Genomic DNA, 19176 nt, shown 5'->3' with positions numbered 1-19176 from the left:
TAAAAATAAGTAATTACTCAAAGAACAGTGTTATTAGTCGCAGCGCATTCGTTAGTATTTCTCCAGAAACTGGACTCATCGGAGACATAAATTATTTCTAAATAAAATAAAAAGTCTATAACATGTGAAATAAAGTCAGAAATAAGTGTGTTTAGCTGGACAGATACTCCACTCCATAAACTCTCAGGTTATAGGAACTTCCATTTATATTTCTTCGAGACACTGCAAGAAGGATTATGTCCAACATTTCAATTTATAGTGCGCACGAACAGTAAAAAAAAAAAAAAAAAAAAAAAAAAAAAAAAAAAAAAACTTTTTTTGTTTTTGTTTTTGTTGTGTGATCACAAGTGAATAATCAACATTAGTTTCCAGATAGAAGACGTTTGTATGGCATTTTTAAATCATACTGGTTTATAAACAAAAATAAAAGTGAGATTGTATTCATTCCCAGGAAAGAGGATTACTATTATTATTACTATTTCTTTTCTTGAATCCTTTTTCGTCAGGCTGTGTGGTAAGTACAGATTTTTGTCCTGTATTGTCTCTCTTTCAGGATGGGAGGTGTGATTTCCTTCCGGGAATCAAAGTAATTAATACTATAAATTTGTCTGATGGTGGAAGACATCCATATATACAGTGGGCAGTAGTAGGCCATGTATTTGGAAGGAGTCACTGACGGGGCAAGTGACCATAAAAAAAGAACCCACTAGTTCGCAAGCTAGGGAATGTGAAAATACACAAAAATTTTAAATATTTATATATTCTATCAACATTTTTTTTTATTTATTAAGATCACTTACATTTATATGTAATTTTTAATTTCATTCATTGTTCCAGAAGAATTTTTTTTTGTTAAAAAAATCGCATTCCCTAAACACAGTTCCTTTTGGCACTTCCCTCAAAGAATGTGGGGTTGTGTAAGCTTGCGTTACACACCCCCAATAATTTTAGGGGATCCCTCACGCCCAGTATCGGTTATGAACACTTTCGCAAAACCTGTGTGTCATAGACGCTGTTGTCTTCGGTGTGAGTTGTCCCGGGCTAGATTTCCGGGACACTCAGACAGAAAAATGTAAAAGCTTTTCCAACCATTTTGAGTGAGGTTTTCCAAGTTTCCCCATTCACACCAGGCAAATGAAGGGATGGTACCTACCTTAAAGGTTCTAGGCCATTTTCTTCCTTCCCTACTTACCCTGGTATAAACGCCGAGGATCTAATCCCTCATACACGACAGGCTTCAAATGCCACAGATGCTGAATGCCCAGAAATAAGATTCCTAATAAATAAAATAAAATAAAATAATTGGAGCACCATTTCTGGCCTCCCAGTGTATTGAAAGTCCTCCCTATGAAAATCTGAATAGGGGAGCACCCACGCGAGGGTTCATCGGGTCTCGACCCCTCATAAAAACTTTGTAACTTTAAAGTTGGTACACTAGCCTAAAGATTTGATTTTACAACTCATCTGTGCTTTCTTTTCCTATAAAAATGATCTATCGTTTTTTCTGAAAACGACTGAAATTGACAATTACTTATCGTCTTTTCGGGTGCAATAACAATAACACAGGTTCAATTTTATATAATAAAATAAACGTATTGGACCCTCCCCCCCAAAAATTTGGACCCCTCCTAGCAATATTTTTGGATGCACGCCTGAACCAAAATTACTATTGATTGTTCCCTTTACACCCAAAATATTTGACTTTACTTCCCTCTCAGTCCTAATCTAATTGTCACAGTACTAAGAAGGCACAGGCGTGCGCAGACCCTTGAATAAGGGGGGGGGGAATCAATAGCGGTACTCCTGAAGATATGCAACCACCTTGTACTCATTACTTTCTTTATAATTTAATTTTTATTTACATCCCCCCTTTAAAGTCGGTGCCTACAGATAGTGTGTTATGTGTGTGTGTGTGTGTATGTGTGTGTGATAATATACAGCTGGGAGGAAACAAACAGAAGAAAGACTGAAATATAATTAAGTCGGGAAATTTTGGCCGAGTATTGCAAAGTTCAAAGTGTTACTTTGTATAGCGATGATTACAGACGTCTTTTAGGGTCGGTTTTTGTGAAATATAATCCTTATTAGCTGAGAAAATTATTTTAAAATTAAGAAAACCGCAATGCCAAAGCATTAGGTGGGGCGAGCGCCCCACGTGCGCACGCCAATGTAAGAAGGTATTTCTCAAGAGAATGATAGTAAACAATTTTTTGTAGTACTTGTCTCACGTAAAAACAGCCGCCAATCAGTGTGTTTTTACGTTGTTGTGTGTCCAAGAGTTATGTTTCTATTGGTGACTCTACGCCTGGAAGGACATTCAAGGACATTGCTTTACATAAAGCTGATATTTGGCACGTAGCCAAGACTCCTTGTTGCATGTGTGATACGAAATAAAAAGAAGCTAGCGTGGTGTGCCGCCTGTGATAACAAAGTGTTTACAAAGAGAAAGAGCGCTTCATGGTATTCAACAGTGTTGCTCCTCTACCGCGTCAGGCAGTATTCCGCTTGTAGCTGTGGCTCTGGTTGGTTGATTAAGTTTAGTTGGTGTTCCGCTATCAAAAGGGGAAGATGGTTCCGGCATCGTCGGTGGCGAAATTCATGCCGCATCTGTGGCTTCAACCCGTTGCACCTGCAATCAGTGCATTGCGATGCACATCTGTTTACCCGCCGTGGTCGTGGACCCAGAACAACAAGAAGTTGCAGCCCAGGCCTAAACCACACAAAACTACCAGGTAAGTGTGTTTTTATTTAAATTGTTGATTACAGTTTAAATGTGTTTCACAAGGGAAGGTTCACGTACATTGTTTTTAATAACTGTGTCGTACATTAATAATAATAAAATTTAAAAAGTAGTTCTTACTTGCTAAAGTAGCTTCGTCGCTTGGCTTGGTAGAATTTACGAAGTATACTTACCTCAGTGAATATGATAGATTGAAGGAAAATAAGTGTTCCATTCGGTTGAGAAGAAAGTTATGGTTTGGTCAATATAGTTCATTGTTATTTGTTGCATTTTTTTTTTTTTTTTTAATTCATATTCTAATTTAATGTCTTAAACATGCATTTATAGAGTTCGGACCAGTCGCAATGAGGGTGGGTGGCAATATTGATATCATGAAAGTTCCCCACTGATGGATAGAACCGATTCTTTCCTCCCTTCCTAGTATCCATAGTTCAATGGTAAACATACGTGGTCCAGAGCTCCTTGGTGGCTAAGCGGTTAGCGTACGCGCCTTTGGCGTGGGAGACTCGAGTTCGATTCTCGGCGGGAGCTCATGTTCGGTTTGTACGTTAATCAGTAGTTCCCGTCTTATATAGCCGTCCCGTCTTGCTGCTGAAATGGGCGTTAAACTCAGTGTTTCTTCCTGGCGTATAGGGGCTTGGCACGTTGGCTCATTGATAGAGTGCTTACCTCTGGTGCGTAGGGTCGGTGCTTCGATCCTCGGCCAAGTATGTGGTGAATACCATTGTGTCCGTGAGTTTTTTCGGGGTACTCCACTTTCCTCCTACATTCTTATTTTACCAATTGTTGCATTATTCACTTGCCTTAATCATCCGTCTCCCTTAGCGTAGCTTAACTGACATACTACGGGGGGAAGGTCCTTTTTTCTGAGCTGAGATAAATTGAAGTTGCATGTTACTCTTTCACATGGCATGGCCTTTAGCACTTATAGTGTCCCAGCGTAGTCACCCCACAGTTTGATTTTGCTATCCCAGTATAAACTTTCTTGAAAGAAAGCTTGGCGTGGTCCCGCGTTCAATTCAGGAGGCGGTTTAGTTATGAATAGGGTACACATCCCACTTTGAATTTGGTTGCTACTTTTAGTAGTGTTTTCTTGAGATCAGTGGCGGATCCAGGGGGCAATCGTCCCCCTACAAGAGAGAACTTTTTATTGTATATTTAAATAAAACTCATCCCAGAGTTTGGAGCTGTAGCAGTATTACAACCCACCGCCCCCCAGAAGTCCGTCCTGGATCCGCCCCTGCTTCAGATAAGCATCGGTGCTAAAATTATGCACATAGCTATATTTATTCCTGAAATGTTGCAGTTGGTGGTGGTGTTTGCAATTGAACAGCGTAAAGCAATATAGCACGGAAGCTTAAGAAAGATTTAACGCGGAATCGGCTTATCTTTGACCTCTTAACAGCTCGAAATGAAATGAATTGAAATGTAGTTTATTTCTTTATTTATCTATGTCTTGTTGACAAAATGAGACATATGGTTAAGGTAAGTGAATGATGGTGAATAATAGGTGGAATGAGAATGTGGGTGGAAACAAAAGGTGCCCGAGAAAACCCACAGACGCGATGTTGTCAATTACAAACTTGCGTGGCCTGGAATGGAGCCTAGGGACATTCGCTCTACCATTGAGCCACCGTACCACATGCCACTCTGTAACAATGCATTAACATAACGCGCCTTAGCGGCGGAATACTCTTGTTCGACTTCAGGTTGGAGTTGGTATTTTCCAGGTCGTTAAACACCAAATCTAGCGTAGCTAATTTTAAGATTTTCGTTGTTTTCGTTTACGAAGTAAATTGTTGTGTGTAATAAATATTCTGCTGTGTTGTTACAGTAGTAGAATACTTTTAAATCTCGTGATATTTCTTGTATTGCCACTTTTGACCATTTGAAACCCTTAGTATCGAGTAAGTGTTTGGTCTCCATTGGCTTAGGCTATGTCCATAAACATTTATTTATGTTGGCGACAGAGATATGCCAGCGCTAAAGTTTTAGAATTATCTCCCGTTTATCATGTACGACAGGATTGTTGACATTTCTTCCAGCGTGATCCGTTCATGAGAACCTTTGTCCATGTAAACACCAGTATTGGAGACCATTCATGTTCCGAGCGGCTTTATTTATTTATTTATTTTTGTTTTGTTTTGTTCAGAATATCTTCTGTTATCTTTTCTGTCTTGAGGCGTGTTTGTGTTTAGTGTGATCGGAAACAAAGTTTTAGTTTTTTGATACGTTTGCTTTAGATACAGTGAATGTAAAAAGTATTCATACACCTCAGAGAATGGTAACATGTAACTTATCACGGTGAAAAAACACCACTTAAACTGAAAATTTGTATTTTATTTCTTCAAGTGTAGGAAAGATAACACAAAAATACACTGATAAGAAACAAATTAGGACTGTAACTAAAAAAGAAGCTACTATTCGTGCAGGAAATTCAAAAAGGTAGTGAAAAGAAAGAAATATCAATCAACAAAAAGTATTCATACATTTCACTTAATGCCTTTGTTTTGGTCAGATTGGGCCACTTTAGTACTTCGTAGGAGATTCTTTTGCTGCTTTAATAGCTTTAATAAGCTTTGCCATTGACATTACCAAAGCCATGGTCTTTGATGAGGGAATTTTCTGCCATTCCTCTTGCAAAGCATTTTGCAAGTCTTGTTTATTCTAAATCGGTCTTTTTCTAATCTGTTTGTCAAGGTAGTCTCATAGATGCTCAATGGGATTAGTGTAGGGGGATTGGGGAGGTGTTAGCATGTACTTTGGCGTTTTGTACAAGATCCAAAGGCGCGTGTTTAAAGCGGAATGCTTTGGATCTTTGTCCTGCATGAATATGAAGTTTTGTCTAATGCCCATTTGTCAGCAGATGAATGGAGATTCCATTTTAAAATATCAGTGTACAGATAATGGTTCATAATACTATCTATAGAGTGCAAGGACCCTACACCAGATGCACTCATACACCCCCAAACCATGATAGAACCACCACCACGTTTCACTGTAGGTTTCAGGTTTTGTTTTCGAAACTCTGTATTCTTTTGCCTCCACACCATGGTTCGTCCATCGGATGCAAAAATGTTGAATTTGCTTTTATCCGTAAATATCACACGGTTCCAGAATTATTGTGGTGTATTTCGGTGTTCTTTGGCAAATGTTAACCTTTCCTTCCTATTGACTTCACTCACAAAATATTTTCTTCGGGCTACCCGACCATGAAAGCCACGCTTTTTCAAGTAATCGCGAATCGTAGAATGTGAGACATGCACTTTAAGTTCATTATGAAGCTCACTTGCAAGCTCTGACACTCAGACGCAAATGCTTTTTTATTTTTCGAACTATCAATGACTGACAACACGTATTTAATTTCACTGGACGGCCTGTTCTATGTGCATTTTTCAACATTTTTTCTCTGTCCCATTCTATCAATAATACTATGAATAGTCCCTCTAGGCGTACCAACAATGCTTGTGATTTCAGAAAGTGACTTACACTGGTTATGCAGACGAATTATAATTCTTCGTTCCTCTTCTGTAGTTTCACGACCCTTATGCCCCATACTGCCGCACTTCCAAACTCCGCGATAATGTTGTGAACTTGAATGCACTCCACGGGAATGTAGAACAAACTAGAGTGCCTTTATAGGCCTGACATTCGTTTCTGTACACGGGGAGTGAGGTATTCCTGTGAGAGTTGTGGTACTGTATGAATACTTTTTGCACATGAATTTTCAGACTTTTCCATTTTTGTCCCTGTAAACCAAGATCAAAATAGCATTTGTTGTTTATACTTCCCTCAAGTCTTCCTTCCCGGAACGCCTTTTTCTAATTGCCCAGTGAGTTGGATCTACATATCATGGAAGCGGGACAAAATCACATTTTTTACAAAAATATTGCCTGTATGAATACTTTTTACACTCACTGTATGCCAACTTAAGAAAGTTATAAGGGCTGTAGGGGGAACTACTCAATAGTAGTTGAGTTGATTTTGAGTTTAAGGTCCCTTTCAACAGCGAGGCTTTTGAGACGAAACCTACTGATTAACGTGGAATTCGAGCCACATGAGCTCCCGCCGGGTTTCCTACGCCAAAGGCGCATATACTAACCGCTTAACCACGAAGGAGCTTTATTCAGTATTAGAAGCAGAGCGTCGTTTGGGGGGTGGGGTGGAGTGAAATTGTCGCCCTCAGATATGTGTACATTTTAATCAAAGTATAGTAATACACTGATGTATTACTTAATCTACTTACATCGGCCGATAATCTTGTACTCTTCAAAGGAAAATCTGACATTACTTCAGTCTTCTCTATCGTTGTTCCATTGATTTTCCTATCATCCAGTGGGGTACACAGACTTTAGTCATGGGGGAATTCAAGCCTCAATTTCATTTCTTTAACAGGAGTAATTTCTGTATATAGACCATATATATTTCCATATACTGTTCAAAGGGGGTAGTTAAATCTCAAAAAACATCACTGCTCTCATCATTGAGTACGTTATCATGAAAATAGCTAAGAATGAAAATAATATATTTTGGTCGTCGTTAAATAGAGACTAACGAGGAAAGCGCATCAAATGTTGTGTGTGTGTAATATTTGCGTTATACGGAGCACATATAACAAAAAAAAAAAAAAAAAGAGGCTTTCGTAATGTAGAGAAGAATGAATGAAAGGAAAAAAAACAGGTGGATCGAACGAAAAAGAAATGTGGACGTTTTAATAATAGCAAGGGAGAAAAGGAGATTATTGGACCTAATTTTGGAAAGACAGTAGAGTATTGATTAGGAAATTGTTTGGAAATAAATTTTACTCATGAAACGTGACAGAAAAGTAAGATTGATGGAAGGAAAAATAGGGTGGGGAGAACAAGACGGACGGTATTAAAATGAACTACCCTCCTCAAAACTAGGACCGTAGTAGCTATATTATAGCTTCTCCGCTTATAACTAGTAATGGCTGAATCCTTGACATAATTTGAAAAGGTATTATTCTGATATAGGGCCTAATCTTGCCGTCCATGAGTATCGTAGGCATTCGGTATAGTCTTTGCCGATCCTCTCAACCCTTCAAAGATTGTTAATGTCCACTTATTGAGACATAGATTACTTTACTCAAAAATATTGGAGGGACGAAAATCCTTGTTCAGTTCCCTTTCCCTATATCTGCTATTGGCGGCAAATGAGAAGGAAGATCTTGTACCTTTACCATGAAGCGCAACACCACATATTGGAGATTTCATTTTGAACATCAAGAATGTGATTTCTTTCATTTTCTATTCAAGTGAGATGTGGCAACAGAGCGTTGCAGACCCAGAAGTTTGTGGGTGCAGCAATCGGGGTGAGCGCGTGTGATCACGTGTTCAAACAGCTGATACAAAGGAACTCACAGCTAAGGGAATGGAATGGGGAGGTGTGATCCTGTATACACAAATGAAATAATTTCTATAGCTTTCTCAGAAACTCAGGTGTACAAACTTTGAGGCAAAGTTTTAAGTATCCGCATTGATTTTAAATTTTTAATTTTTTTAAAGAAGGATATCGACGGGGAAAGTGCAAAACCTCGTAACTCACCAAATCCAAACTTTTCAGGAGAATAAAAAATAAAAACGTTCTGCTTTTACATTATCTTATGTGGAATACAAAGTTTTAAAAGTTAGTTTTCCACGTTTTCTATTGGGTTTTCGTTTACGAGCTTTTTCACACAGGTAGATTCAGATGTAGGGAATTGAATGCAACTAACAACTAAAATTTCATTTAAAAAAAACAAAAAAGTTCGATTTCTGGTAGGAGCTGCCGTGGCTTGGTCTCACGGAAGACTGTAGGATAGGGCTGTTCCGATATCGAGTGATCGATAATAATTCGATACATTTTCAAAACCGTTTCATCGATAAAGAAGTTTAATTTTATCGAATTATCGAACACTTTGAGACACTCGAAGTACTTGAAACATTCGAAATGATAGAAACATTCGACGAGCTTGAGACACTCGAACTGTTCGTGAATCTCGGATTGTTTCAAAGCAGCAAATACTGAAAGATCTCTTTTAGATCGCAATTTGTTTAGACGTTCGAATATTTTGAAAAGTTCGGGATTATCGGTTTGTTTGGAAGAAACAATGAAATCGTGGCTATCATAGGTGTACATAATATGTACTACATAAGCGTATATGCAGGATGTTCATTTTAAAAGTTGCCGGCTTTGCAATGAAGTGAAAGATACCACTCAAAACTTCGATAATATTCTTCCGGTGCTTGGGGTCTCTGGTTCGATCCCAGCTCGCGCCGTGAGGACTTTGTGATGGACAAACACCGTGCTCATGGGTTTTCTCGGGGTTCTCCCGTTTCCTCCCACTTTCTTCGTTTCATTCATTTTTTCATCATCACAGTCTCTTTTAGCCTAACCTGCATAACGTGGGACTTAAAACTCAGATTTCATTTCATCTTTTGATAATCGAAATTTCGATAATACCCGAAACCTCGATAATTTCAAATACTCGAACGGTCTCAAGTAATCAATGACAACTCGATAAATTTTCACTCTCGAAGTTCGATAGGTTCTCAGCTTTATCGAACACCCTTACTGTAGGTTCGCTCATCATATAGCGTCTGCCAATCTTATTGTATAAAGTTAAAATCAAATCAAATTATAAAGCATTGAAATTGCAGTAGACATAGATTTGGAAAAGCCAAAACTAGGATCGGTTGCATGGTCTTATCTAATGTGTTTTGGAGGCGAGATACTCTGGTGGGAAATTGACTATACTGTGAGAGGTCATATTGGCGAATGGAGAGCTCAAAATTGAAAAATTCGAAAATAACAAACACAGAGAATTCAGTAACGAACTTTTTAAATGTGTTGAAATCAATTTTACGGTAGGAACGAGTTTACCCTGGGGAGTGGAGCTTTAGAGCGTAATACCACTGATCAGGCTGATTCATACTTATTTCGTGGAGATATTTCAGTACCATAATTTAGATGGTATGGACCGTGATTAGTTGGGCACCACTGCTTGTAATCTTGGCTCCAGTTGATTAGGGTAGGTTAGTTTGAGTTTAACGTCCCTTTTTAACATAGAGGGTCGGCATCCGAACCACATGGGTGTCACCAGATAGCAAACTCGGGTCCCCCATCTGCGTAAGTCAGTTGAGATATAACCAGTATTACAAATATGTAGGAAGAAAGAAGGAAGATAGGAAGAAAATTTAAAGTTTTCTTCTTTAATCCGTTGTAGAATTTTGTATATTCTAAAATTTGGAACTACTCATGCCTGAGGGAATCAGCATTCTTTATTTTATTTGTCTATTTTAAACACACCTATAGTTTGCAGATTCTATATCTATAATCTCTTCTTTATCTAAATCCTATATGTCTACGCAACTGTTGATAGGAAATGTAGGACAGAAAGGCAATGCACTTTTGTTGGGGCTTGTACTGAACGTACATTTTTCAGGTTATCTTGTATATAACATTGTTTTCAGTCGTAGTAGTTTATTGTATGAACCGGTTAGCGGTTCGTCCTGGAGAAATCATGTGGTAGTAGTGTGCGAAGCACGTGATTAATAAAAACACAACTCAGCTGGTCGAACAGGCTATGGGAGGCGAAACGTGGGTATATGTCTCGTCTGTTCTTTAACCTTCGCTGGAAAAGCGTGCCTGCGTTGTAGATGCTTGGGGTCTCCCCACGGTGCAAGAAAGCGGAACGCACTGTGCACTTGGGTGCCTACGTGACATTCAGCACGCAACAATGTTTTGAACCTCTCCCCCAGCCAGCCAGCTTTATTGTTATTGTTCAATGAGATCCTTTTTTCCTGTCTATTTATAGACGGTAACAAAGAGACGCCAAGTGTATACAAAAGCGAAATATAAAAGAATTCCATTCCTATGAATGTACGAAATACCTCTTGAGAATCTAAACATCATGCGATGTATTAATAGAATCTATAACAATCAAGTATTGATTAATGTGGCGGGTGGAATTCGGTTACTTTGACATCCAAAGGCGAACGAACAAACTACAAAACTCTTTTTCTAACTTGAACTAAATCAAGAAGAAAGGTCAATATCCTGAAATTCAAAACAAAAGAGTCGCTGTCAAACTACCATGTCTTGAAAGCAGAGACGTCGAACAACTATTTGAGTTCGGAAGTAGCCAATAAGTACAAAGAGGGTGGGCCTAATTAAATTTACTTCCTGTAATCCCGAGCAATAGGTTGTTTTTTTTTTTAAAAAAAACTGTTCACATCACGTGCGCACTTATTTTTTGGTCGGAGGGGGTCACAAGCGACTACGTATATTTAGTGTTGAACAGGTATTATTCTGCATCCGAAAAAACTATAAGTAAGCTAGTTGTTGAATACTTGCACATTTTCTTTTTCTTTCTTTTTTTCTTTTTTTCTTTTTAATGATAGAACTAGAATTTTATAAGAGTACAGGTGAAGTGTAATATCAAATTTTCGTACTATGTCAGTCATTTTCCTATTCAACAAGTATGGTTTTATAGAGAAAGTGTACAAATATGTTGATTTGGAAGCTTTTTGGGGGGAGAGTCGGTGGATCCCTTCTGAGTGTACCCCTGACTCTCGCGCTTATTTTTGTAGAAAAGAAATAGGTTGTTTTAGCATAGGCCCTATGTCTGCTTTACAACGTTTCGGTTGTATTTTCTGTTGTGACGCGGATTTCATGTTAGACCACATACCCACCAGTGGCGTAGCTAGAAACTTATCAGAGAGGAAGGCTCTCCGGAGATTCCGTTGGATTAGGGGGAATCCATACTCCGTAAAATGTGCATGTCCTCTCTAGTATGGATCTGGAGACACATTAGAGCGCCTCCCTCAAGTTATACAGAAACAGATTTCGCCATGTGGTACTATACTGATTTGGAAAGGTCAGAAATTGATTATGGAAGCCAACGGGTGTAACGTAAGGCGATCACATTCTTAATTCAGTTTTCTTTAGTTACACAGTATTGAAATACAGATTATATTAGCTACCGAGTAGAAGGAAATACTAAACTAAATTCACTTTCGCTACAGCTTGTAGGGAGCTATGACTGGCTAGATTGACACTAGTTCAACTGGATGTTACGTGGTCAGCGCATTGTTCCCAGTGGCGGATCTAGGCCTGGGGGCCTAGGCCTCCCAGTTTTTTGAGTGACAAAATTGAAGCTATTATTTATATATTTTTGAAAGTTTATAGTAAACTCATGATACACATATCATAATCTGGGTTCTGCTTGCCCCACCAGTTTTTACCTTCTAGATCCGCCACTGATTGTTCCCCAGGCGGCATTATTTGTCTTGTTAATAGGTGATAGCTGACAACTCAGTAAACGGTGTAGTGAAGGTTTTTGGTATGAGCTTAATTCTTGTTCAATTCTGAGCACTGTATACGCCTACGATGTCAATTAATTTGATTCTATTATATAGAATCAAATCTATATCATAAAATCAAATCAATTGTGACGTCGTAGGCTTATATAGACCCTATGCATTCTTAAACAATAAGGATATGCTTACAATTTAGATTATTTTACCTGATTGTAAATACTAAATAACTATGAAGAGAAATTTTAGGGATACTTTTCCGTTTCCTGAAATCTTTTTCTAATGATATGGCAGAATGAAAGCAAGACTGATGAGCACACATAATAACTTAGGATACACAGTGTTCTAACACTTTTTTTAATGACCCCCTTATTTTAACAGCCCTTAGTAAGCTTTTGTTTTATAGGCCTATAGCTTCTGATGATTCAATACCATCCTTCAGAAAGTAATGGGACGCAGAAATAACTATGAAATATTACATACTCTCTTGGTAAAATTTATTGCTTGTTGGCGAATAGGCGTGCTGCGACGTTGTAGATAGATGATCAGCTCAATTGCTCGACCCTTGTGTTTCGGATGTTAAGCAGCAGCGAACTCTTCCTCTAGGGATAAGGGAGAGTTTAGTAGATGATTGGTGTAGGTCATGGCACGTCAGATGTTCACTGTTAATGGTAATGATGCTTCCATGTGTTGGTAGGCATAGATCATTATACTGTTACATTCTGTGATTGGAAAGTTAAGGCGGGCTTATAATGTATGTACGTTAGGCAGTATTATAGCCTATTTACAAATTATTTTGAGTTACCTTAATTTGAAATGCCTAAATATGCACACACTCAGCATCGGGTTTCCGATTAAACAAACAAGGCAGACTGCCTAGAGCCACAGAAGTCAGAGAGGCCGTAAAAAAGTGGAAAGATTGTTTTCTTTTTAAAATTATTATTATAAGTTGTAACGCCCCATTGTAAACGATTCTACAATTGTATTATTAGTACAAGTTATAACTTTCCTCTTGTAATCCTTTTGTATTTGGCAACCCTGCCGAAGCATCATGTTCGCGGGTTCGCGCAAGGGATTCTGGGTACTCGAGGTCAACATGAAGGCATCATGGCATGATTAATTTAGTGCGCGTTGATAAACTTTGTTAAATCTATAATTTATAGCCACCATCGTTACGTATTATAATTTGTGTGATTCACTTTATGCCTCAAGGAACTGTTTCATGAGTTTTGGCAAGTGTGCCAATATCTAACATAGCATGAAATTCCGAATGTAGTTGGGATACACTTATTAGCCCAGGCTGCCACGTGAACCATCTTTGTGAAGGTGTATTGTTTTAATTTGGCTCTGTTCAGTTACTTCTGCATGCTCAAATATCTAGTGAATAACATTCTCAGAGCGGACTGCTCATCATGTTTTCCAGTGAGCCATATTTTTACTTGCAGTCAGAAATGTTGTATCTAATGTTCACTTAAATTTTTAGCAGCGGGGCCCCCCCAACTCATTCGCAATGTCCGTGAAGCGTATCAGAAGTAAGTACTTTCATCATCTGTCCTACTCCGAAATATCCGTGCCTTTATGTAATATGGAAGCATCAGGAGTTTATGGTAAATTTGCCAGTGAAAATATGACATTCCGGAAGTGGAGTCCAGAACATTGTCATCATTGTGATTTATTCAAGTGGCAAGTACGGATACAGGTTTATTACTTGTTCCTGCTAATTTTGCTTGTGTTGTTTAGCCATTTAATCGTACGTAACCTGGTGACTTATGTGACCCAGTTCTCCCGAGTGACGATTTAAGAAGTCGAGAATTCAGCATTCTCCCAAGAAGTTGGAATGGAACTTTGTACATAGGCTTACAATTTGAAGTGTCTTTCCATAAGAGTTAATATCTACACGTTTAAGTTTCATCAATACACTATTTGTGTCTCTTACGAAGCGTTCAATTAATATGTTCTCAGTACGATGTTATAATAGTGCTACTTATCAGTCAAATCTCCATTGATAATCATAGTATATACTTTATCTTCATTGTCTGTTAAACTGTCCAGTGAACGTCATGGATTTTTAGCATCAGGATAGGTGTGTTTACTTTTGGCGACGGTGCCCCCCAGCTTTCACCTGCCCAGATCGAGTTGTGTGCAAGATGAAGAATTCTCCTCATGTTCTATCTTCTAGACGTTATAGCTTAAGGGAAGTTCTCCACCACAGTGATCAGTTATTCTGTCTCAGTTTCTGTGCATCGTATGCGTTTTGAATTGCAGTTAGTGTGTATTTCTTGGTGTCCAGTTGGAAATGTGTTCCGTTAATGGTGCATGTGTATTTATGAAAGGTATGGCAGTCTCTGTTTGTTTACACCTGTCAGAAGGGTAAGTACCCTGTGTTGTGTGTGTGCCCGCCTTCGTAGCAGGCTGACCATAATTCTGCTTTGTACAGAATTATCTTTTCTGCTGCTGATTAATTGGAATCATATTGCATAGCGCCCGTATGTGGATTCGCTGATGCCCGTCTTAAGAATGTAATTTCGACGATTGTCTGTTTGCACTTATCAATGCTGAAGTAAGCCATAGGAACACCACTACCTATATGATTGTCTACTTAACTGCTGTGTATTGAGTTTATCACTGTCGGAAGCAGGAGTGTGCTTTCAGTATTTAGGAGACACCTGGCCGTCTAGCACGAGTTGATTCAATATGTTGTCCTTTTGTTTCTACACTTAAAGCTGGTGTGACTTTTACTGTTGTCAGTCTATATGGATCACGTTACCGTCGTTTCCTTTTAAGTTCTGTCCAAATACGCCACTACTTGACGATTACATGGGTTTTGTTAGTCAGAGCATTACGTCTGTATAATTATGATGCTCACTTGTACCTAGCATCCTGATCAACGCTGACGTTCAGTAATGCATTGTCTGCTTTACTCCTAATGTCTAATATTTACACTGGTCTAATTTGTCCACCTTTTATTTACATTTACCGTATGTTTTTATTCATTTGGGACGAATCACTTGTCTTATGTTTACATACAATGTAGTGAGAACCTATCTAGCATGATGTTTCTTTGGGGTTCCCTACTGCCATGGTGATTACTAGTAAGTGCATCATATTATACTTCTGAGTATTACATAATTAGTGTAAACCCGACTAGTCGTGGTAAGTAAATCTACGTTTGCTCGAGCCATTTATCCTATTATCTGTTAGTGTCATATTACTCGTTATGCAATTTTATAAAATATATATCATAATGTGTTCCAATATTTTGTTTTATATGAGTATTGAATCCCATATCATTATTTTCAATTACAGTATAGCAATATGATGGGTGTAAGTTTATTCAGTTAAGCAACTGAGCAAGTCCCTGCGTATAATATTGCAGAGTTATCTCAAATAGCAGTCACAATGGTAATTTCAATAGTATTTCAGTGTAATAATTGGTGAAATCCCTTATTCTTAATCTGTGAATGTTTTCAGTCCAATAAAACGTTGCAACACCCTACCATAAGTGTTATGCTTTGTCAAATTAACTCTACAGCCTTGTATTTCAGCTTTAGTATTCTCATAAGATTCAAATAGGTAAGGAAATCACAACACAAGGGAAGGGCTGTGTTCTGTGCATTCGTAGAGTGTACAGGGGACAGTCTCGCACAGGTTGGATTCGTTTGCCGTTGTACTAAAAGTTTTTTTTTTCTTTTTTTCTTCTTTTCTTGTTTTCCTTTTATTAACGCATTGATTTAGCGCAATCTTATACAGTGTTAGCATCTGTTGTTATTTCTTTCCTGTGTTCAGAGCAGATCACAGGTGGCGACCCCTATCATATACTTATCATCTCAGTGCTCCGGTACTGAGCAATCAAACTTAGCTGTAGCCTGTCAGGGATTGGGCCCTCTGGGGCGCTACAGCGGTTTGTTTGTTTTTGGCGACCCAGCCAGGATACGGGTTTGTTTGTTATTGGCGACCTGATCGCCAGGATATCAGCTGGTACCTTTTGATTTTTCTTGTGTTTTAGTGATTTCTATTTTTATTTCTCTATATAGAATTTCGTTGGCATCGTATTGCAATCTTGTTTATCAGTATCTTGTATATTTTGTATATTTCTTAGCTTCCGAAGAGGGATACCATCATCTTTGAATTTTCCTAAAAAAAAAAAAAAAAAGTCTTACTGTCTTAAGTCAACCTTCATCGTAGGTGAGGTGCAGCGCTCTTTGTTGACATTGTCGAATTGGGTTGGGGACCCGCATCATATATCAGTGAAGTAAAAGTCAATTGAGTGTTTAACGTTAAATAAACTATTTTTTCAGTGTATCCTTTTAATTTTAGTGCATGTGTTAAACTGTTAGTGCCAGAATGAATAAGTCTAAGAGGAAAACTCGTCAGTGTGGCCATTCGGGCACTTTATTAGAGTGTACATCCTGTAATACTTGGTACTGTAGACGGTGTGCAGGTTTAAGTGAGGAAGCTTTTGCCGAAAAGGGCAAGCCCAATGTTTCGTGGGATTGTAATTCATGTTTGGTACAATCTCCTGATTTAGCGGATAATACTATTGAAATAGATGATGTAAACGCTGGATCTTTGGTAGAGAAGAGCCAAAGTGGAAGTAGTAGTGGTGAAGTTGGTGTTGCTTCTAATTTTTCGGAGCTCCTAGCGCAGCTCACCGCCCAGATAGATTCCATTAAGGTGGTTGTAACAGAAGAAGCCATACAATTGAAATCAAAGGTGATTGAAGAAACTACGCAGTTAAGGCTGGATGTAGCCAATGAAAATTCCCAATTAAAATCGGCCGTAACCGAAGTCGTAGAAAAGGAAATGTCAGAGCTGAAGGACACCGTGGATCGTCACATTAAAGAGCAGGATGCTCGTATAGCAGCCTTGAGTAATCAATTGGACAATAATACTGCTGAGTTGAATCATCAGTTGGAAGTGGTGAATGAAAATTTAGCCTCTCAGGAAGAAACCCTGCTTAATTGCTTGAGAGACAATAGTACGTGTAAGCGTCAATTGGAAGCGTTGTCTACCCAAGTGAAAGAAATTCATCAGACCAGCAACTCTTGTCTGGGACTACGGGACGAACTTGAAGCCTTGAAGGAGAAGCTCGATAGCCTTTTTGATCAAGACTACGACGAAGAAGTGGAAGAGCAAAGTAACCAGCTCAATTCTGATGTTGTTAACGTGGAGCGTAGACACTTCACAGACTTTGAAAGATTTTTAGGTCTTGTTAATCCTAGTACTTGTGAGGGCAGTAGTCAGTCTGATATTCCAGTGGTTGTTTCTAGTCCTTTGATTGGAACTACTTCAGTAACCACTACTTCTTGTCTTCGCCCTGCCAAAGTCAATCTGTCCCAGGTACAGCATTTCTTTAACAATGCTAGTTGTGTTTCCACTGCTTCTGCTCATGGAATGCCGCATAGTCATTGCATTCATTCTCAGCCTGGTAATGACAATGGCTTGAACGGTCGGAAAGCTGATGGTTTTCCTAGTTATGAGCGAAATAATTTATTCAACCCTTTTCTTTCTCAGCATACTAAAGGTAGGAATGATTTGCCTTGTGTTTCGTCAGTCGGTGTCGGTCGAAGTGACTCTGCTTACCCAAGAACTTCCACCTTGGAGCCAGATGTCCCCTCTTTCTTGTCAAACGGTTATCCACTGTCTAGCATCAATAGTAACAATAATAATGGTCATGGTTTAAAATCGTTACGTTTATCAGATTTGAGTCATTTCCCTGAGTTTACAGGTAATGTGTTGGAAATCTCCCCACTTGATTTCTTGCAACAATTAGAACAGAATTTTAAGTTGTTGAATCTTGATCCTGAATACCAAGTGTTAGTTGCTATGAGAGCTATGAAAGACTCTGCTGCTTGTTGGATCTCACAGGTCTCAGATCAAATTCATTCATATCATGACTTTAAACGCCTCTTCTTGTCGCAGTATCTCAATCCAAAAGTTTGTAGGGCTCAGTGGAGATATTTGCTGTCCACCAAGTATAACCCCAGCATTCACGGAAAAGCTTCTGAGTTTGTGTGGAAACTTTCTAAAGGTTTAAGAATGCTCAAGAATAACATGTCACAAATAGAAATAGTGGATTATTTAATTGATACCCTACCTCCAGAGTATCAGTTTACTTTAAGTCAAGTAGAAATCACTTCTGTTTCTGAGCTCGCTGAGCGCCTAATGCGGCTGGAAGTACCTGATAAAACTAAGTTATTAAACAGTCCTCTAGTGTCTTTAGAGTCGTTTAGTTTTAAACGTAAAGCAGGTAATGATAATGACACTCCTAGTAAGAGTAAGAAGCGCAATGTGCATTTTGATGTTAATCTCGCCACTACTATGATCAATGAAAACAATAATGAACAAGGTAGCACTAGTGTAAATTCCAATTCTGAGAATAAGGTAACCACTAAAGAGAAATGGGCTCAAGTGGGATATGCTAATGTAAGGGATTACTTAGGTAATAATCCTCCTGGTAATAGCAATAACAATAGTAATAGCAATAATGTCAATTTTAGGCGTAATAACAGAAGAAGGTTTGGTTTTGATAATCGTAATAATAACAACAGTAGTAATAATTTTAACAATAGGCAGAGTAATTTTAACAACAGACAAGCTAATCGTAACGTAAGAAGAGTAAATGTTAGAAATAGAAATGCTAGTAGAAATGCTAATAATCAGTCAGGAAATTCTTGTGAACAGGCTGAACCTATTTCATCTTGTTGTAATTGTAATCATTGTCCTAATTTTAGGAATAATCATGAAAGTATGGGTGTAAATTCACAAACTGTCTCTGAGCCTTATGCTCAATGTAATGCAACTTTAAATTAACAGGGCAGACTCCTGATTGGTCGCCTGGAGCCCGCCAAGATTGTAGTAAGCGACCAGAAGCTATATTATCTAACCAAACTAACGGTACATGGTTCACTCAGTCTCCTCTTCAAGTTTATTTTATTTTAAATGAAAATTCTCATGACAGTGTTAATGAAAATAGTACTTTCGTAAAGTCACCTTATCTGTCAGGCCAGATAGCAGGTTTATCCCTATCCTGTATAATTGATAGTGGGAGCGAAGCTAACCTTTTGAGTTACGATAATTGGAAAAGGATTGTAGAAGTGTTACCCACCGCCAAGCTCG

The 19176-nt window shown here is 38.4% G+C and overlaps 1 protein-coding gene across 1 annotated transcript in view; it reads left to right on the top strand.

The window, feature by feature from the left end:
- The first annotated feature begins 2347 nt into the window (after positions 1 to 2347).
- The window catches only part of LOC145673449 (farnesyl pyrophosphate synthase-like), a 127105-nt gene continuing 110276 nt past the window's right edge, over positions 2348 to 19176 (top strand). The window contains exon 1 of the mRNA XM_081743159.1: positions 2348 to 2732. Coding sequence (XP_081599285.1) covers positions 2569 to 2732 — 164 coding nt within the window. The 5' untranslated portion in view covers positions 2348 to 2568. The remainder of the gene's footprint in view (positions 2733 to 19176) is intronic.

Source organism: Thermobia domestica, chromosome 16 (assembly GCF_964235325.1).
Source record: "Thermobia domestica chromosome 16, izTheDome1.hap1.1, whole genome shotgun sequence".
Taxonomy (NCBI): domain Eukaryota; kingdom Metazoa; phylum Arthropoda; class Insecta; order Zygentoma; family Lepismatidae; genus Thermobia; species Thermobia domestica.
The sequence above is the reverse complement of the archived record's forward strand: the minus strand, read 5'-3'. Positions and strand labels throughout refer to the sequence as shown.